The sequence below is a fragment of the Salvelinus namaycush genome, chromosome 9 (assembly GCF_016432855.1).
Source record: "Salvelinus namaycush isolate Seneca chromosome 9, SaNama_1.0, whole genome shotgun sequence".
Classification (NCBI taxonomy): Eukaryota; Metazoa; Chordata; class Actinopteri; order Salmoniformes; family Salmonidae; genus Salvelinus; species Salvelinus namaycush.
This window is the reverse complement of record NC_052315.1, coordinates 43,426,952-43,449,080: the sequence shown is the minus strand read 5'-3', so window position 1 is coordinate 43,449,080 and position 22,129 is coordinate 43,426,952. Positions and strand designations below refer to the sequence as shown.

The 22,129-nt window shown below is 41.5% G+C and overlaps 1 protein-coding gene across 2 annotated transcripts in view; it reads right to left on the bottom strand.

The window, feature by feature from the left end:
- Positions 1–20,507, bottom strand: part of bicd1a (bicaudal D homolog 1a) — a 106,193-nt gene extending 85,686 nt beyond the window's left edge. For both annotated transcript variants that reach the window (XM_039000636.1, XM_039000637.1), the window contains exon 1: positions 20,091–20,507. In XM_039000636.1, coding sequence (XP_038856564.1) covers positions 20,091–20,306 — 216 coding nt within the window. In that variant the 5' untranslated portion in view covers positions 20,307–20,507. The remainder of the gene's footprint in view (positions 1–20,090) is intronic.
- Between the last annotated feature and the right edge of the window lie 1,622 nt (positions 20,508–22,129).

Genomic DNA, 22,129 nt, shown 5'->3' with positions numbered 1-22,129 from the left:
AAAAACTCTGCCCCATTGGTCATTACCCAAGTCAATCAGAAACTAAGTATTCACTTCCCAACTTTTGACAAAGCCTAAAAGTGGATAACAGGGAATGTTCTTTCATATATAAATGTTCAAGGAAACACTATGTTACATCAAATCATACATTTGGTTTCTTTTTTGTTGTTGTAAGTTTCAAATGTTTTCATTTTTCTGCAGTTATCTCCATTTTGTCTAAATTAAAGGTGATGAATGGCATTAACTGATGGTCTGTATTATATAAATCAAGTGTATCTGGAGAAATAAAAGGAACCCATTCAGTCACCAATTTGTCTCAATCTGAGTAGTTCCTCTTATGCAGAAGTGGCACCACAGGTCCCAGAGTGGTGTGGCAATTATAATGATTTATTCTGAACTGGTAACCTAACCAGGTAAAATTCTGAACCTTATACAGTATACCGTGATTCATCTGTTGTAAAACGGTTTAAAACGGGCTCTGATGGGACAAGAGTTTTTGTAATTAGGTCACATGGTTTTAAAAAACTCCTGGCCTTGGGGAGGATGAAAACCCTGTCAAACTGCAGCAACATTGTACTGTACTTGTACACAGACACAGAGAAACCAACATGACTGGACAAGACATCTCACAGGGCTGAGCTTGCTTTATGCTGGTTTGCATTGTGTAGTCCTGCCCTATGTAACTCTAGGCCTTTGTCAGTCTTTGTCAGCTGTTGTGTTTATTGATTAATTCCAGTTAATAATTTTGTGTTGATAAAGTCTAGGTAGCCTAGTCAGCTTGAAGTTGGAACCAAATTTGATCCCATTCACATTTTCTCAAACAAATGGGCAATAAATACACAACGTTACCGATTTGTTTCCACTGGACAGAGGGACAGGGCGCATAATAGGCTAGACTATGTAGCCGCTGCTGATCAGACTGAAAAATAGTCTAGTTTCCATGCAATACATCAGGGATCATCAACTAGATTTAGCAATTGGCAGATTTTTTCTTGAGCGGATGGTCGGGGGGCTGGGAACATAATTACAAATCATTTGTAGACTGCCAATTGACCCCAAGAAGCCCAAACGGATATAATGTTTGACTAAAAGATAATCATTTCAAACCTTGCTTACATTTTTATACGATCACGTCTCTATTATTTTTGATATATTTTTTTAGAAAACTTATGGGGCTGCCGGCCCGTCAGTTGGGGAACCCTGCAATACTTCATGTCAGATTGCACATCTTTAGGTATATAGGTTGCTATATTTATGTGAGTGTATTTGCTTGTGTCTGTCGGGAGTGATGTGTTATCACCCTTGCTAAATAAATACTGGAGGAATGTGGAGAGCAAGCCTTGAGCTTTGTGCCCCGCGCAAACTGCGATTTCCGTGAATCTGATTAGTCAAGACACGCACAGAGCCTGCAGCAGCACTCCGATGTGAATTGAAAGCGAAATTATGCACAAGTTGATAAAATGGCAAACTGGTAAAAAAAATAAAAAATCACTTTGCCCCTCTTTTTAACGCTATACGTCAATATATTTTATTAAACTAAATAAAAAATGGAGTGGCGCTGCGACACCTGATTGAAAAGTGCTGTGGCAAATGCCGCCTCGCCACACTTTTTCTGGCAGCCCTGCTCTTATGTCTTAGGGGTGGCAGGTAGCCTAGTGGTTAGAGCGTTGGGCCAGTAAAATGTTACTAGATCGAGCTGACAAGGTAAAAATCTGTCTTTCTGCCCCTGAACAAGGCAGTTAACCCATTGTTCCTAGGCTGTCATTTTAAATAAGAATTTGTTCTTAACTGACTGTGGTTACTTCATCCAGAACCGTCTGAATGACACAACACTTTTCACCCTGACAATTCTACAGTATGACTTCATCCTCAGTGATCTGTTGATACCCTAGGGCAGAGTTTCCCAAACTCGGTCCTGGGGCCCCCTGGGTGCACATTTTGGTTTTTGCCCTTGCCCCTTGCCCTAGCACTAGTGCCCGAGCACTATCAAGCTTTGATTAAAATAATCAAAGCTTGATGAGGACAAAACGTGCATTAATCTGAGATGCTTTGTGGATACGGGCATAGAGCTCTAATGTGGAGAACAACACACACTCACATGTTCACTTTGTTTGACAAATCTGCATTAGCTGAGTAATTGCAGGGATGAGAGAGAGAGAGAGACAGCGTCGCTCTCTGGCAGCAGGCAGGCTGATTGGTGTTCTGTGTCAGCTCCAGCAGACACGTAGAGAGGCAGCTAATGGCTGTGTCACAGAGCAGGAGGCGTGAATGAGACAGAGGGAGAGTCTACAGTCTCTTTCCCTCACTTGCCAGGACTATATGATATGGGAACGAGACTCACAGTTTCTAGTCTTTAGTGTACTGGGTGACTGCAAACAACCCAGTCTTCTCCTCACACAACACCAATCATTATAGGCGAGAGAGTTTACAGAGCAGTCAACAGAGCACCCTTAGTGTGAATGTGGGTCTTGGAATTTGGGTGTACTGTAGGCCCACACACAGGGGTGATGTCATCAGCCTAACGACTCATTAGGCCCATACAAGCACACTCTGTTCCTCTGTTTGTGTATGTGATGTAACAGCCATTATAAACTGGGTGGTTCCAGCCAAGAATGCTGATTGGCTGACAGCCGTGGTATATGAGACCGTATACCATGGGTATGGCAAAACATTTGTTTTTACTGCTCTAATTACTTCAGTAACCAGTTTATAATAGTAATAAGGCACCTTAGGGGTTTGTGGTACATGGCTAATATTCCACGGCTAATGGCTGTATCCAGGCACTCCGAGATGCGTCGTGCGTAAGAACAGCCCTTAGACGTGGTATATTGGCCATATACCACACACCCTCGGGCCTTATTGCTTAAATATCCTGCTCTCCATTACATACATTGAATTATACCCTCGAATGAATTCATGTAGCAGCACGTGCTCTAAGATTTCCATCAACTTTATGTGCACAGTACATCAATAACCACAACCTCACTTTCCACGACCAACTTAACAATCACGCTTAGTTACAAGGCTTCTCTGATAGGGTTGCTATAGTGGGTTAATTAAGTGGGTTAATCTGGGATGGGTTAACGGCTGTCTCATCCCATAGATATTCCAGCTGGCTAGATGAGAGAGGAGAAGACAGAAGCACTGACCTGAAAAGTAAGATGGCGTCGGAGAAGAAGGCAGACGTTTTACGGGCCCAGAACCGACGTGCCCCCAACCCATTGTGTTTTTTTGTTTGTTTATTTGCGTTGTTTGTAACTTATTATTATTATTATTTTTTTTTTTTAAATTTTTATCCCCTTTTCTCCCCAATTTTCGTGGTATCCAATCGCTAGTAATTACTATCTTGTCTCATCGCTACAACTCCCGTACGGGCTCGGGAGAGACGAAGGTCGAAAGCCATGCGTCCTCCGAAGCACAACCCAACCAAGCCGCACTGCTTCTTTAACACAGCGCGCCTCCAACCCGGAAGCCAGCCGCACCAATGTGTCGGAGGAAACACCGTGCACCTGGCCCCCTTGGTTAGCGCGCACTGCGCCCGGCCCGCCACAGGAGTCGCTGGAGCGCGATGAGACAAGGATATCCCTACCGGCCAAACCCTCCCTAACCCGGACGACGCTAGCCCAATTGTGCGTCGCCCCATGGACCTCCCGGTCGCGGCCGGCTGTGTAACTTATTTTTTAACTTATTTTGTACATAATGTTGCCGCTAGCATCTCTTATGACCGAAAATAACTTCTGGACATCAGGACTGCGATGAATCACCACGGACTGGCAGAATCCTTTTTTTCCTTTAACGAGTCTGACGAGGCCGAAGTGAAGGATGTACTGCTTTCTCGGGAACAAGCCCAGATTCCCATGAAGGGGAGGCGGAGAAAAATGGTCCGGAGGGCGGGCTGCCTTCTGAGAATTTGTAGGCGATCGAATAAACCCCTACTTCCTTCCATTCTGCTAGCAAACGTTCAATCTTTGGACAATATACTAGATGACCTACGCGGAAGATTAAACTACCAACGGGACATTCAAAACTGTAATATCTTATGCTTCACAGATACGTGGCTGAACGACAACACTATCAACATAAAGCTGTCTGGTTATACACTGTACCGGCAAGATAGAACAGCGGCGTCTGGTAAGACAAGGTGCGGCGGACTATGTATTTTTGTAAATAACAGCTGGTACACAATATCTAAGGAAGTCTCAAGCTATTGCTCGCCTGAGGTAGAGTATCTCATGATAAACTGTAGACCACACTACCTACCTAGTGAGTTTTCAACTGTATTTTTCGTAGCTGTTTACATACCACCATAGTCAGAGGCTGGCACTAAAACAGCATTGAATGAGCTGTATTCCGCCATAAGCAAACAAGAAAACACTCACCCAGAGGCCGCCCTCCTAGAGGCCGGGAAAAGTGGTCAGATGAAGCAGATGCTAAGCTACAGGACTGTTTTGCTAGCACAGACTGGAATATGTTCTGGGATTCCTCTGATGACATTGAGGAGTACAACACATCAATAACATCAATAAGTGCATCGATGACGTCGTCCCCACAGTAACCGTACGCACATACCCCAACCAGAAGCCATGGATTACAGGCAACATCCGCACTGAGCTAAAGGTTAGAGCTGCCGCTTTCAAGGAGCGGGACTCTAACCCTGAAACTTATAACAAATCACGCTATGCCCTCCGACGAACCATCAAACAGGCAAAGCATCAATACAGGACTAAGATCGAATTATACTACACCAGCTCTGACGCTCGTCGGATGTGGCAGGGCTTGCAAACCATTATAGGCTACAAAGGGAAGCACAGCCAAGAGCTGCCCAGTGACACAAGCCTACCAGATGAGCTAAACTACTTCTATGCTCGCTTCGAGGCAAATAACACTGAAAAATGCATGTGACCACCAGTCTGTAAGACTGTGTGATCACGCTCTCCGCAGCCGATGTGAGTAAGACCTTTAAACAGGTCAACATTCACAAGGCCGCAGGGCCAGACGGATTACCAGGACGTGTACTGTGAGCATGCACTGACCAACTGGCAAGTGTCTTCACTGACATTTTCAACCTCTCCCTGTCCGAGTCTGTAATACTAACATGTTTTATGCAGACCACCATAGTGCCTGTGCCCAAGAACACTAAGGTAACCTGACTAAACGACTACCAACCCGTAGCACTCACATCTGTAGCCATGAAGTGCTTCGAAATGCTGGTCATGGCTCACATCAACACCATTATCCCAGAAACCCAAGACACACTCCTATTTGCATACCGCCCCAACAGATCCACAGATGATGCAATCCACGCTGCCCGTTCCCACCCAGACAAGAGGAACACCTATGTGAGAATGCTATTCATTGACTACAGCTCAGCGTTCAACATCATAGTGTCCTCAAAGCTCATCAATAAGCTAAGGACCCTGGGACTAAACACTCCCTCTGCAACTGGATCCTGGACTTGCTGACGGGCTGCCCCCAGGTGGTAAGGGTCGGTAACAACACATCCACCACGCTGATCCTCAACACAGGGGCCCCTCAGGGGTGCATGCTCAGTCCCTTCCTGTACTCCTTGTTCACTCATGACTGCACGGCCAGGCACGACTCCAACACCATCATTAAGTTTGCCGATGCCAAGTTATATGGGTGGCTTGGATCTACCCAATATCAGGTTCTATCAGTGGTGTGCCCACCTATGTTATATTTCTGACTGGATCACAAACGATGACTCCTCTATTTGGTTAGACATTGAGACTTCTCTTTCAAAATACCCCTTTAAAAGGTTCTTTTATTTTTCAGAAGTTTCAAGTCTGTAGAAGATCACTGCAATAATCCTATTACACTTAACACACTCAAAGTATGGAGGTCAGTTCAACGCTTCCTGGGAAGGTCCAAACTAACCTCTGCTCTTACCCCAATTCTTAACAACCCAGATTTGGTCCAGGATTGCTGGATGCTGGCTTTAACTTTTGGCTTAATAAGGGCATATGCAGACTAAATGACTTATTTGCTGATAAGATTTTATTGTCATTTGAGCAGATGGTCGAGAAATATCGACTCCCAAAGCAGGACTTTTTCCGCTTCCTACAAGTAAGACATTATATTGTGAAGAGCACCACCTTAATTGGTAACCCTGATATGTCTGTCATTGAAAGAATGCTTTTTTCCCACAAAGGAAAATGTCTGTAAGTCTGTTTTATGATGCTTTAAGGTCCCTTTCTGCTGTCGACACACAGAGCGTGAAACAAGTGTGGGAGAAAGAATTGTCTGTTACTATTGACGAAGAGAGGTGGGAGGACATTTGGAGATATGCAAAAACAATATCTATATGTAATCGTACTAGAGCAATCCAATTAAGAATAATACACAGATTGCATATATCCCCAAATCGCAGACATGCCTTTAGCCCCTCTTCCTCTTCTCCTCAGTGTCTTAACTTCTTATGGCTGCAAGGGGCAGTATTGAGTAGCCAGTTAAATTGTGCCCATTTCAAACGGCCTCGTACTCAATTCTTGCTCGTACAATATGCATATTATTATTACTATTGGATAGAAAACACTCTCTAGTTTCTAAAACCGTTTGAATTATTTCTCTGAGTGAAACAGAAGTCATTCTGCAGCACACTTCCTGACCAGGAAGTGGAATGTCAGAAATCGATGCTCTGTTCAACTTCCTGCCTATACATGGGCATGATACGTAAGAGTCTACGTACACTTCATACTCCTTCCCCTGGTTGTCAAGAGGCGGTGAGAGAAAGAATTTCGTGTTTATCTTGGTCTGAGGTGGAATAAAAGCTCTTTGTTTGACGTGACCGTCCATATCCTGTTTCTGGAGCGCGCGAAAGAGGACATGGATTTGCCTTCTGTTTAGCTGTCGTTATGAACGACTAACATCTCCGGGATAGATTTTATTTGATACATGTGACCATATCATCGTAAAGTATGTTTTTTCAATATAGTTTCATCAGATTATTGAAAAATTTTCGGGAGTTTTGCCGTGTTCCGTTCTCTGACTTTGTTGACGTTGGAGAACTTTGTGCCACTTGGCAAGTGCGCTTCCTAAATCGAGAGGGAAAATGAAGGTTCTAAATCCAAACACCGACTGTTCTGGACAAAGGACACCTTGTCCAACATTCTGATGAAAGATCAGCAAAAGTAAGAAACATTTTATGATGCTATTTCATATATCTGTCGAACTGTGTACTAGTCGTGGGCGGCCAACGTTTTGGCTACTCTAAGCTATACCGAAGCTGCATAACGTAATGAAGTTATTTTTAGAATTCTAACACTGTGATTTCATTAATAACTAATGGATCTATCATTTCCTATACAACATGTATTTTTTAGTTATGTTTATGAATAGCTATTTGGTCAGAATATGTGTGTCAGAAAAAGTGTCAGTAAAATATCCGAACGTTGTGGGAAATAGTAGCTACGTTAGCATAATGGGTAACCACTGATTTCAGCTCTAAATATGCACATTTTTGAACAAAACATAAGTGTATGTATAACCTGATGTTATAGGACTGTCATCTGAGGAAGAAAATCAAGGTTAGTCAAAAATTATATATCTTTTGCCTGTTTGTTACGATCGCTTACTTTTGCTACTGGGAAATTGCTTGTGTTTTTGGCTATTGTGGCTACGCTAATATAACGCTATATTGTGTTTTCGCTGTAAAACACTTGATAAATCGGAAATATTGTCTGGAATCACAAGATGCCTGTCTTTCAATTGCTGTACACTATGTATTTTTCAGAAATGTTTTATGATGAGTAATTAGGTATTTGACGTTGGTGTCTGTAAATATTATGGCTGCTTTCGGTGCAATTTCTGACTGTAGCTGCAATGTAAACTATGATTTATACCTGAAATATGCACATTTTTCTAACAAAACATATGCTATACAATAAATATGTTATCAGACTGTCATCTGATGAAGTTGTTTCTTGGTTAGTGGCTATTTATATCTTTATTTGGTCGAATTTGTGATAGCTACTGATGGAGTAAAAAACTGATGGAGTAAGAAAAGTGGTGTCTTTTGCTAACGTGGTTAGCTAATAGATTTACATATTTTGTCTTCCCTGTAAAACATTTTAAAAATCGGACATGTTGGCTTGATTCACAAGATGTGTACCTTTCATATGCTGTATTGGACTTGTTAATGTGTGAAAGTTAAATATTTAAAAAAAATATCTTTTGAATTTCGCGCCCTGCACTTTGAGCTGGCTGTTGTCATAAGTGTACCGACGTCGGGCTTGCACGCCAAACAGGTGAATATATAAACATCATTTTCCCCCACATAGGTATGATATTTTGTATAGAAAGTTTATTTTTAAAGAACTGGTTCAATAATCATATCCTGCTGGTGAGTCAACGTTTTAATGCAGAAGCATTGTTACTCAATTATGAGGAATTTTTTATCTCTTTACAATATCCCTGTTACACGTAGAGAGTTTGTTATAGTCTTTGATGCTATTCCATCTGGAACTCTCATGTTGTTCAGAGGTGTAGCCAGACCTCACCTTCCTGACCAACCCTCGCTTAATACAGTTGACTCACCAATAGGAAAAAAATGTTTCTCCTTGCTCCCTCAGAACAGATCTATAGGTGCTTTATTTCAAAGGGATATTGTTTCCATTCCTTATGTCACAACTTACTGGATTATATTTGTCAATAATATCTGTTTGGTTATTACCACACAAATACCTGCTTGGTAACAAGGTCAAAGAGATCTTTCAGAATGATCCATAAGTATTACCCTGCGAATCATTACCAGAAGAAACTCCAAAAAGACATTAACATTTATTGTACTTTGTGTTGAGCATCCAGAAACAGTTTTGCATTTAATTTGGCATTGTCTACATGTAAAAAAAAATGATGGAAAGATATTCATAGTTTTGTAATTGTTCATATTCTTGATGACTTTAGTTTTTTTATGGGAGAATGTGCTGCTCGGTTTCCTTAACCATAATAAGGATAAAGAAAATATAACGCTTCTCGTGGGCTGAAGGAAGAGTGGACCAAGGTGCAGCGTTTAAAGTGTTCATGATTTAATCAAAAAAAAAAAAAAACGAGCAAAAACAACAAACAGGAGAACGAAAGCGAAACAGTTCTGTCTGGTGCAGACAAAAAAACAGAAAACTACTACCCACAAAACACAGGTGGGAAAAGGATACCTAAGTATGGTTCGCAATCATAGACAACGATAGACAGCTGCCTCTGATTGAGAACCACACCCGGCCAAACACATAGAAATAGAAAACATAGAACAAAAACATAGAATGGCCACCCCAACTCACGCCCTGACCAACCAAAATAGAGACATAAAAAGGATCTCTAAGGTCAGGGCGTGATAGAAAAACAATTGCGCTAATGACAAAATATTCATAAATGTAAATTCACTAATAAAAAAACTCTTCCGTGTTTTCTATAAGGAATTTGAGCAGTACATTAAGACCATTCAACAGTCTTCTAATAAGAACGCTGGTAAAACAATCAATATGTGTGTTTCTTTTAAGGTCTTTGTATAGTCTGTAATTTGTTGTACCCCCAAGCATATGTTACCATTGTCTGTTTGTATACTTATTGTATGTATGTATACTGGTTTTTCTGCAATAAAAAAAATTAACTACAAGGCAATGAGACCTCCAAGCCCTGGCTCAACCTACAGCATGTGACTTCCATACTGAAGTCTGGCTCAGATGATCCCTACGTCAGACAGGCACCAGACATCAAATGGAGGCTGAAACACAATTACTACATGATCTTGTTTCACCACTTCATGCATTGGTGGCTTTCAATCAATAGCTGTTGCCATCCATTTTGAAGATATCGCATTACATCGCTGATTGAGTTTTGTTGACTACGAGCACATGTTTCTCCCCATACCAGTGTTAATTTTGCCACTATTTTTTAGATTTGGACTAGTCTTAGTCATTTTGACTCATATCATTAAGTATTAGTGACATTTTTGTCATTTGAATAATGATTTAGTCTAGTTACTGTAAAAATGACAAAAACATTGGGCCATTTTTGTCAACTAAGTACCATTACATTTTAGTCACATCACCTTTTTATTGCCTCATTAACATATAGTACACATAAATGTCTGACTTCTATGTGCAAAAAGATACATAGCTTTGTCCTACAAACATATTTTTCTGCACAACATCCTATCGCATGATTCTCTTCCCAACAGCCAACTTGGCAGAAGAACACATTACTCTGCAGCAGATTAAAAATCACACCCCTTGACATTGTGTTGACATACTGTAATCAAAGTTCTGTCATAAGTACAGATCTGATAGGTTGCAGCAAACTAACTAGCTAGCATTATCAATCTGTTATTACCTGATTGTTTGTATGTATGTATGTATGTATGTATATATATATATATATATACTGTATATATTGGTAGCATTTTTCTCCGTCAACTTGTGGGTGCAAACGCTGACTTCTCCCGTGGAAACGTTACATTCATTCTTGTTTTAAGCGACATAAGTAAAGTGGCTTCAAACGTCGCCCCTTTTTCTACTGGGAGCTTTTACCACTGGGAGAGTAGCCATGGCGTGTTCCTTATTTACATACATTATTTGTTGCTGCCTGATGGAAAACGGCTGACGGGCAGAGAGGTGACTCGTGAATGATCTGGGCATGGAATTTATTTTCCACCAATAACAGCATTGCAACACTGCAATTAGAAAGCCTTACAATTCTGCTAATATCATGCATGCTTTTGATTGGACCAAACTAATATGACTGAAAAGCTCTCAACATGTCCAAAAACCTTTGACTAGTCAGATTTTAGTTACAGAGAAAATGTTGTCACGTATCGTTTTCGTCAACCGAAATGAAAAATATTTTTAGTTAAGTTATAGTTTTTCTGGGTCTATTTAGTCAGTTATCATCTAGTCAATTGCCACTGAAAATTGGTGTTTGAAATTAACACTGCCACATACTGCACATCATTAAGCAGCCCAACACAATGCATCTCAGGTATAAAATCAATGCATATTTCTCCCCCTTCCTCTCTCCAGGGGGGAAACTGACCTAATGAAGGAAGGAGTTGCAGGGGAGGGGTGAGAGACTTAGCAGGGGGGAGGGGGTCTCCTCATGTATCGATTCTGCCCCCCCCCCCCCCCCCCCCCCCCCCCACCATGCTGATGTCAGGAAGGAGGAGGAGAGCAGGGTAATAAAACCTGTAATGCATCTCTCCTTTCTCTCCTCACAGAAAAGTCTGCCACATCCTCACATTTACTGCCACATGTCCTCTGTTGGGACAGTAGGGAAGCTGTCCTCTACCCCACTCCTTTTTTTAATCACTTATTCAACCGCAGTAGGCAGATTCAGCACAGCAAAGCAGGGTTAAGTATACTTCTCCATTATGCAGGACTCTTTTCTTTTCACCCATTCACTAACTTTTCAATTCTCTCTCCACCTACCACAACCTGCATTTGAACTCTCAAACTGAGAGCACATTCAGTCAGATCTTCACCTAGCCAACAATCTGGATTCACCAATGTTGATCAACCAGACTTTGAAGACTGTACAGTTGAGTGGAGGCAAGGGGTTATAAAAGTCCACAGTAAATTATGAAGAAAATATCTTGCTCTCTGAAGTCCTCTAGCTCCAGCCTGCTAACTAATGTGACTTTGAGCTGGTCTTCCTATGGGCTCTATAATCCATGTTGTGAAAGGCACAGTCAAGGACCATGCAGCTCCAACACACTCCAACTACAGGCCCAGAGAGCCTGGCTGTCTAGGAACATAACTACAGTATGTACAGAAATGGTTGCTATGCCCACCACCAAGCGCAACCATTAATCATCCATGTTTAACATGGCATTCTGCTCCTCAGCTTCACAACTGAACTATTCTAGAAAAATCTCTCCTCCCTACAATAGTAAAATTTCAGTTCTTACCATTGAAGCCTTAGATTTACAGTAACTCCGTATCTAAGGAAGAACATGCTTAGCAATTATTTATGGAGAAATGTATCTTAGGTTGGGTTTTACTCTTATCATTGAATCGTACACTCCTCTGAAATATTAGACCGTATGCATGGCAAACAAGGTGACTTCCGAGACACTGCGTTCGCAAAACAGTGTGCTCTTCAAATCCTTGACGGGAATGAGTTCTGAGTCTGTGCTCCTCAGACATCAGCCACTCTTCAGACCTGAACGTGTGTGACAGCATAGAGACAAAACGATGGTTTCCATCCTATATGTGACAGTGTCTAGGAATAGGGAGCCGTGTCTAGGTGGGTTGTACACTACACGTCGATGCCTAACTGTCTGTTTCAAAAGCATTTCTTAATTGAAGCCTGTGTATGTGATCTGCTCTACTGTCAAGTACATCTGTAGATGATTTTCGGCCCCGTTGACTTGCTGATGGAGTACTCATATCCATATGAGCACACATCCCTGGCTGTACAGCTCCTAATAATATGCTGCTGTAATGTTGTTTTCTTCCCTCCACTAGTTCTCTCTGATAGGCCGATCCTCTACCCAGAGACTGCAGTAAGGAGACAGAATTGGAGAGTAATGTGGGCACCACCACTGTGGAGAGGACTCCATCTGCAGCCCTCGAGACTGGCCTGTCACTAAAACACTGGCCAGTGGGTAAAATATTGACAACCCGGGTAAAATATTGACAACCCACAACCTACAACCCATATACTGTATAGTTACTGGGAATTCACCCATAAGAGTAATGCTAAAGGCTTCCTGGCTGATTTTAGTGTAACAAGCACATACAGTACTACAGCCTATTTCTGCTCTGTCCTTCAAGTACAGAACAACAACCATTATGCAGCGGTCTGTGGAGAGCACTAAAACAGATCTAAGTTATAATCATAAATATACAGTAGGCTACTGACATTGAGACTTAAGGTTCCACAACGTGAGCCCTGTGTTGGTTTGGTCTTCCCAAAGACATATCATTAGTGTTTTTATGGCATTACCATAACGTCATTACCAACGCGTCATTCCCGACGTGTCATTAGCGACATCACGTTAGCCGATGTCATTCTCCAGGTGTGGGTTCACTCTTGAGTCATGCTGATTGTCCATAGGAATGTGTCAATGTGTGGAATGCAACAGCAGCTCTCTAGCATACCTGCCTCTGACAAATAGGAAATTAACTTTGTCGGGGTCAAAACTATACCGCAACTGTTCTCCAAAGGATATAAAAGTGTAAAATAAAGAAGGAAGAATGAATGTGTAACGTACAATTCCAATAGTGTTGATCTATTTCATCAGGATAAACAATAGCTGTGGGATTTCAACTGCCCGCCACTCCATCCAGGAAGCAATTCCAATTTCCATTTGCAGTTCCCTGCATGTTAAGGATAGGCACACACAATTCAGAGGAAAAGGAAGGTGAGAGTGTTATTATTGGTACGACGGGCTCCACGCGCTCTATTTCTCTGTTTAATATTCATAGAAAGACATGAGAGAGAGGAGGGAAACAGCAGGTTATCCTCCTGGGATGTTATATCACCTCCAGTGTTGATGTGTCCTCTGTTAGGCTATACCGTAGACTCTGAGACAGGCAGGCAGGGATACAAAGAACACTTGCTGCTACTACTACACGGTAGGGAGGGACCAGCAGGTGCAGAGACCGATGTGAAACTATGTGCACAAACTAAAAGTCTATACTGAAAAAGTATTAAAACGGCCTTCAAGAATAGCATTACAGTACAATTCAACAACATGCCAGTGGCATTTATCAGTCAGCATGTAGGCAGAAAAACAGAGTTCCACACAGGTCTAGATACAGAATGAGATATAGTGTGTGGTAGCCTAGCCAGGGCAGAGGCACAGCAGAGGATGACTCAGATTAAGCAGTGTAGCAGTGGAGGCGGAGGAATACAGCTGAAAATGGACATTGCTATCTTACACAGTGAGGATTTAGGATATGGAGCTGGTGTACATCAGACAGTGTTGTCAGGGAGCACTGTGTCTGGTGAACTACTTCCCATGTCTCTAATCAATCACTATGGATCCTTCTTCCCTCTCTCTCTCTTTCTCTTTCTCTCTCCATCTTCCTCTGTTGCTCTGCCTCGTCATCCCACACATCATCACTCAATAAATGATCCATAACAGACTGAGATCAGTTGTGGTGGAGAGCTGCTAGGCATTGGTATGTCTCTTTATTTCACGCAGATGAAAGAGTGGCATAAACACAACACACACTCATATAGTACAAACATCAGACAGTATACTACAAAAAAATGCTTTGAAATTCAATATTAATTCAATCTGAATAACAAGCATGAATTAGAAATTCAACAGGAGGCCCAATTAATACTTCTGCCATCTGAGTGCCAGTCAAAGCAAAGCACTATTCATACCATGTCCAACTAGTAGAGCAGAACACATACTGTACAACCCAAAAATGCACACGAATGTAACCATGATGCATGTATAATTTATAGTGCTGAGCGATTAATGCTTTTTGAGGTCGGTTCGGTTTCGGTTCGATATTTTTTTTTAAATCATTAAATGCACTATCCATTATGTGGGTTGAATGCTGTAACAACACAGAATAAAACAATGAATAAAAGTTCCACGATGGTAGTGACTGCCCATTACTGCTTATCACTTATGGTTAATAATTGATTCACATTACCTTCATAAAATATTTCAGTTGTTGTGTATATTACATTTATTTTATTTGACGACTTTACCATTTCGGTAACAATTTACTTGACACCCAGCGTCATAACACGTTATGACACGGTCATAACCGTGTCATAATATGTCATAACAGTTGACATAACCTGTTATTATATGGTCATGACACTGTCATGACTAGGGCTGTGGCGGTCACGAAATTTTGTCAGTCGGTGATTGTCAAGCAAATAACTGTCGGTCTCACAGCAATTGACCGTTAATTAAAATAAACACATTTAGCATCTCCTGGCTTCCACACACATCACCACTGATGTAGACCTTTGGAACATCTACATTTTAAAATGTCTAATAAATCCATGTAATATAGCCTACACCTTCACAATAAATCCATGATTTATTCTACACAGGTCTAAAGAAGCCTATTTCAGAAGAACAGAATAGCATACTCTGAGTTGTCCTTATGTTAGGTCCTGATCTGGCTATGCCAAATGGCTGTGGGCTACACTATTTAATTTAGCAGACAAGATTTGCTTAGAATCCCGTATCATTATTTTATAGTATGAAGAATACAATTGAACAAAGCTGAATAAAAAAGAGAGGATATTTTCTCCAAACGATTTGAGGGAGTGCGCACATGCGGCTATTCAGTGTTGAGCGATTAACAAAGAAATAGGTATTCCTATATGCTTAATTTAGAGTTATTCATGTAACTTTAGTTGTTCTACAAACGTTGGGCTCTATGTTTCGATTTTTAATACATTGTAAGGCTGCATGATGCAACTCCTAATGATGATTTGAAAAACGTTGCTTGAAAGGCATGAGCTCTGCTATGTTTTTTGAGCAGGCTTTACAACCTAAATCAGTCACTCATTCACAATTTGACAAGCACTTGATAATGTCTTGAATTTCACAGCGGCATCCCCTTTGTGTGGCAGTAATGCACCCTAAAAAAAACATGCCTTTTGCCCATTGTGCCCTTCTCCCTGAGTGATGTGCGCTCCATCGGGTCTTTCTCACAGGCTACAAGTGAAGACAGACAGATCAGGGACACGTTTATTCAATTCCGAGGTGCATATTGAAGATATTGGAAGAACTGTCCACATTTACGTTTCGTCAGCCAACAAGATGAGCAGGCCTAACGAACAGTAAAAGCACTAGTCTATGTCAATCTACTATTGCCCATAGTACAAAAGTTGACATTCTATTTTGTGCGAGAAATAAATATTCCAAACATAGTCTGGGACAGTTGTGGGATGCGATAGATCCTAAATTAATACAACTAATAGCATCAAAAAACCTTTTTTACGCAATGACACAACAGATCAGAACATTTAGCTTAAAATGTTGATAAACTATTGGTCTATTTCTTCACATTAACAGCACAGCAATGCGCACATGGGCAGTAGGCTATAAGCGCAAATGTTCCATTAGTGGAAAACACCATTATCAAAAGTGACCGCAAATGCAATTATGCATGTAATGCTTTTATTATAAAGGTAACATTTTTTATGGTGAAAATGATCTTCCCCAAACGTGAAATTCACACGCTGCTTATGTATGCCAGTTAGGCTCTACACCCCTTGTAAAGCGGATTATTGTGCTTAAGTTATTTGGCCAATTTAGTTGTGATACAAACCTTATTAAAACATATAGGCCTATGGGCTAGGCTACATGAGGTGTGCGACTATGATTTGAAAAAGTCGCAAAAAATAGGCATTGTTTCCTTATGCTGGGCATCATTCACAAGTCATAATATATAACTCACAAGTGACAGGCTAATATTGTCACCCATCAGACTATTCTTGATTTAATCTTATCTTTACATACATTAAATAATATACTCTACCGTTCAAAAGTTTGAGGTCACTTAGAAATCTCACTTAGAAAATTTTTTGTCCATTAAAATAACATCAAATTGATCAGAAATACGGTGTAGACATTGTTAATGTTGTAAATGATTATTGTATCTGGAAACGGCTAATTTTTTATGGAATATCTACATAGGCCTTCAGAGGCCCATTATTAGCAACCATCACTCCTGTGTTCCAATGGCACGTTGTGTTAGCTAATCCAAGTCTATCATGTTAAAAGGCTAATTGATCATTAGAAAACCCTTTTGCAATTATGTTAGCACAGCTGAAAACTGTTATGATTATGATGGTAATAATGCTTCATGACAGTGTAATAAAGTGTATTTTCTACAAGTTATTTAAAATATGTGAAAAAAACATGACTGGAAAGAATTCAATACAACAACAACACAGGATTTAAGAAACAAACTTTCAAACGAAAGGAAACTACTTGGCAGGGAAAAACTAACTTGAATAAATCTGGGGTTTGACACTTATGTAGGTGTCATAACGAGCCATACAAGAACGCAATATATGTCACAATAGGGATAAATATATGGGTCATGACAGTGTAAGGACCATATTATGACAAGTTATGTCAGCTGTTATGACATATGACATGGTTATGCCCATGTCATAAAGTGTTATGACACTGGATGCCAAGTAAAGTGTTTCCATTATTTCATTCAAAGTCATTCTCTAATCTCTATAGAACTGTTGCATATGCTGTCTGACAAAATCCCCATTTTGTAGTTCTTCAAAGTAAATAAGGCATACTTTTATGACTGCTGAATAAATAACAACTATCAATCACTTAAATCATGTATTTTCAGGTAGAGATACCTTGCGAAGCAACATCGTCTCTCTATATCACCCCACGATCGCACATTCTTCTGTCTCTTCCGTAGCAGGTGTAAAAGAAACACAGACCGGGCAAGTAGATGGACAATGGATTATGGTCAATGTAGTTAATTACCACGTTTTATGCACTAAACTATGTAGAATATTGGTCTGTTGGAAACTACAACTCCCTACTACATCGCACAGTTCAGGCTGGATCTGATTTATCTCTAGAGAAACTGCAATGTGCGCATTGAGCTCTTTGTTTAGTGTTGCAGTGATTTCACACGCTGTAGCTGACGTGTAAAGTGTTGAGTCATCTGTATACATAGACACACAGGCTTTACTCAGAGCCAATGGCAGGTCATTAGTAAAGATTGAAAAAAAGTAAAGGGGCCTAGACAGCTGACCTAGGGAATGCCTGATTCTACCTGGATTATGTTGGAGGCAACCATTAAAGAACACCCTCTGTGTTCTGTTAGACAGGTAAGTCTCGATCCACGATATAGCCATAACATATATGTTTTTCCAGTAGCATACTATGATTGATAATGTCAAAAGCCACACTGGAGTGTAACAAAACAGCTCAAACAATATTTTTATTATCAATTTCTCTCAGCCAATCATCAGTCATTTGTGAAAGTCGTGTTAATTGATTTACTGTTAAATAGCATTGCATCTGGTCAAACACAATTTTTTCCAAAAGTTTACTAACATTTGGTAACAGGCTGGTTGGTCAGCTATTTGAGCCAGTAAAGGATGCTATTCTATTCATGGGTAGCGGAATGACCTTTGCTCCCCTCCAGGCCTGAGGGCAAACATTTTTTAAACACTTAGATTAAAGAGATGGCAAATAGAAGTGGCAATATCGTCCTCTATCATCCTCAGTCATTTTCCATCCAAGTTGTCAGACCCAGGTGGCTTGTCATTGTTGCTGGACAACAATCATTTTTTCACCTCTTTCACACTCACTTTATGGAATTCAAAAAGGCTTGTCTTTCATAATTTGGTCAGCTTTACTTGGATGTGTGGGTTAGGTGTTTGTTACTGGCATGTCATGCCTAAGTTTGCTAATCTTGTAGTTGGCAATATCAGTGGGTTTTGTGATGAAGGAGCCATCTAATTCAATGAATGATGAAGCTGAGTTTGCCTTTTTGCCCAAAATGTAATTTAAGGTGCTCCAAAGCTTTTTACTATCATTCTTTATATAATTTATCTTTGTTTCATAGTACTGGCTTTGGGGAATAAAAATAATTATGACATACATTAAACCAATGTGTGAAATTCCACAATTATATCAAATTAGGAAACTCTAAAACTAGATTGTCAATGAGTAAAATATCAACTTTCTTAGCCCAGTGCTAAGCTTAATGAATATTCAAATTAGGTTACAATGGAACTCTGTGATCGGCTGGCTCTGAAAAGCTGATGATAAGAACTCTCTTAGCCCAGGGCTAAGTGCAGAGTTAAACGGGTTATAGATTCAGGACAGTAAAATACATCTTGATAACTAAGACTAAGTCGTTGGTAACCATGCACCGTACTGTAAAAGATGACACTGGTTTAAATCTGATATAGAACTGGGCTGCTTTGCAAAGGGAATTTAATCCATATCAAACTGCCGTTATTGCCCATCTCCCTTCCCACGTCAACCGTTCTAGACTCTAGTCTCTGCTCCCAATAGCACTACAGGTTCTCCACCTCCATAATGACCTTGAACTTGGAGCTCTGTCAGCATCTGCTCTTCCCTTTTGCTTTATGCATGTTTGACCGAATGCATAAACACATAGTCATACATTTGTCAAGCCCTGGCAAGTGGGGACAGACAAACTCAATACCTATGGAGTTTATGATATTCTTTACAGTTACAATTACTTTAGAAATGAAACTTTAGAAAAAGAGCTCGCCCAGCAGTGTTGTGGAAGTGGATCCAAGGACCTATCCAGACACTTCACAGATTCTTCATGAAAACGTGACACTTGGATCAAAAGGCAAGTGAGCCACCACACAAACCATAGTAGACAGCAACTCTGAAGCTCCAATTACCAAAGCATTCCTTCATTTACTCTTGTGCATACCTCATCTCTTGAGCAGATCTTTACAGTCCCACCATAACAGTCTGAATGACAACTGACCCCATGCACTCAAACAATGACTAAAAGGCTAACTTTACTGTGATGCATTGCATATTTGCTTTGTGAAGGGTGACATTTGCATTAGAAAGGGCCTAGTTTAAACAATGCCTGCAGTTTGTGTGTGTGTGTGTGTGTGTGTGTGTGTGTGTGTGTGTGTGTGTGTGTGTGTGTGTGTGTGTGTGTGTGTGTGTGTGTGTGTGTGTCCAATGCACTTAGGGACGGGAGCCACCCACATTGAGAGGATGGGAGAATAGGGAAATCACCTCAGTCTCTATCACAGACAGCACTTAACATAATTCATTACTCCATGACTGCACAGGACATATGCACTTCACCAAGAGATAAATGACAGAGGTCATGCAAAGTAAGATGCAAAAAGTGGACTACGAACCCACACACACACATACCTTTTCCATACAAATAATGTGTGGATCATGTCAAAGAAATGTACAAAACATATGGCAATAAGCTCACCCAAACGTAAATATGTTTGTAGGGGCCCTGTCTTGCCATTTCGTGTAACCTAATATGATCTAATAATAGGTTTGGTGATTGAGCTGTACATAATATAATATAATTTATCTTGAATAGATTGGGAAAAGGCTGCATCCTCTAGCATAGTGTATACTAGCCTACCTCTTGTAATTGTTCCAACTCCTGCTTCAGCGTCTCCTGTTCCGATTCCAAATCGGCATACTGCTGCTTCAAAGTCTGGTTCTCTTCCAACACAACAAGACCGCATTCTGCCGCCCTGATCTTCTCTCTGTTCGCATCCGCAAGTTCCTGGGTGAGCCGCTCGACCTCCGCCCGGTACTGATCCACAGTCTCCCCGCATCCTCCACCGGCAGCCATCGCCCTCTCTCCCTGTCTCTAGTTTCGCCGTCCTCGCGTTGGATAGACTACACAGAGGCGGAGGCTGGAGGATGCTGAAACAAACGCCGCGGAACCCACCCCTGTTAAATCTGGTGAAACCAGGTGGAATAGGCTATTGCAGAACCAAAACAAATGCTCTTTCTATCAGTGAAAGATTATTGTTATTATTAGCCTACTTCAACAGTGTTCGTAGCCTAATGATAAATGTCATTAGAGCATCTTTTCGTCAATTCTTTAAGATAATTTTTTGCTTATTCACTGGGTACAGGACGCCATCTCTCGATTATTATGAGGCAAAGTGGTCCACGAAATTGCTTCCATCCGTTCTCCCGTGACGTCATTACACGTCGGCGCATCTCCAATACTGTGTGATCGCAGCCCAGTAATGTACTACTGCGCCCCTCGAGCATCCCATTGTTTCCTTCATTGAACAGGACACTGTCTACCGGTCGCCCCCGTCTCCCACTAGTACAGCAGGCGGGAGGCTGGAGCGACACTATGTCCTAAATAACTAACTTGCTAGTTAGTGACACTGTTTGCTAGCTTGCTAGTTAGTTAGCACACAGTGTCGCCCCGCCTCCTGCCTGCTGTGTACCTGAGAAAACCGTGCCGAAAAATTGTCAATGACTCCAGCCACCCCAGTCATAGACTGTTCTCTCTACTACCGCATGGCAGGCGGTACCAGAGTGCCAAGTCTAGGACAAAAAGTATTCTCAACAGTTTTTACCCCCAAGCCATAAGACTCCTGAACAGGTAATCAAATGGCTACTCGGACTATTTGCATTGTGTGCCCTCCCAACCCCTCTTTTTACGCTGCTGCTACTCTCTGTTTATCATATATACATAGTCACTTTAACTATACATTCATGTACATACTACCTCAATTGGGCTGACCAACCAGTGCTCCCGCACATTGGCTAACCGGGCTATCTGCATTGTGTCCCACCACCCGCCAACCCCTCTTTTACGCTACTGCTACTCTCTGTTCATCATATATGCATAGTCACTTTAACCGTATCTACATGTACATACTACTTCAATCAGCCTGACTAACCGGTGTCTGTATGTAGCCTCGCTAATTTATAGCCTCGCAACTGTATATAGCCTGTCTTTTTACTGTTGTTTTATTTCTTTACTTACCTTTTGTTCCCCTTACACCTTTTTTGGACTATTGGTTAGAGCCTGTAAGTAAGCATACCTGTTGTATTCGGGGCACGTGACAAATAAACTTTGATATGATTTGATTTGACAGGCGGGGCCCAAGGACACTGTCTACTGATTGCCCCCGCCTCCTGCTAGCACATCAGGTGGGAGACTGGGGCGACAACATGTGCTAACTAGCTAGCTTGCTAGTTAGTGACACGTGTGCTAGTTTGCTAGTTAGCTAGTACACGGTGTCGCCCCTGCCTCCTGCCTGCTGTGTACCCGAGAACTATGCTGACAGGCAGGGCCCAAGGACACAGTCTATCAGTCGCCACCGCCTCCCGCTGGCACAGCAGGCGGGTAAGACACCATGTGCTTGCTAGTTAGCTAGCTGGCACATGGTGTTGCCCCCCGCCTCCTGCCTGTTGTGTACTGGAGAAAAACATGCCTGACAGACGGGGGCGAAGGACACTGTCTACCGGTGTCGACCCCGCCTACCGCTAGCTACTCCAATACAGAGCAGCGCCCCTGTGTACTGGAGTCCTAGCTTCAAAATATACCAATAGAAGTATAAAGAGGAGTTCCTGCAGATGCAGGAATACCCACATGCAGCAACACCCCGAATTGCGGGCCGCAATTACACCCTTTTCCATCTGTTA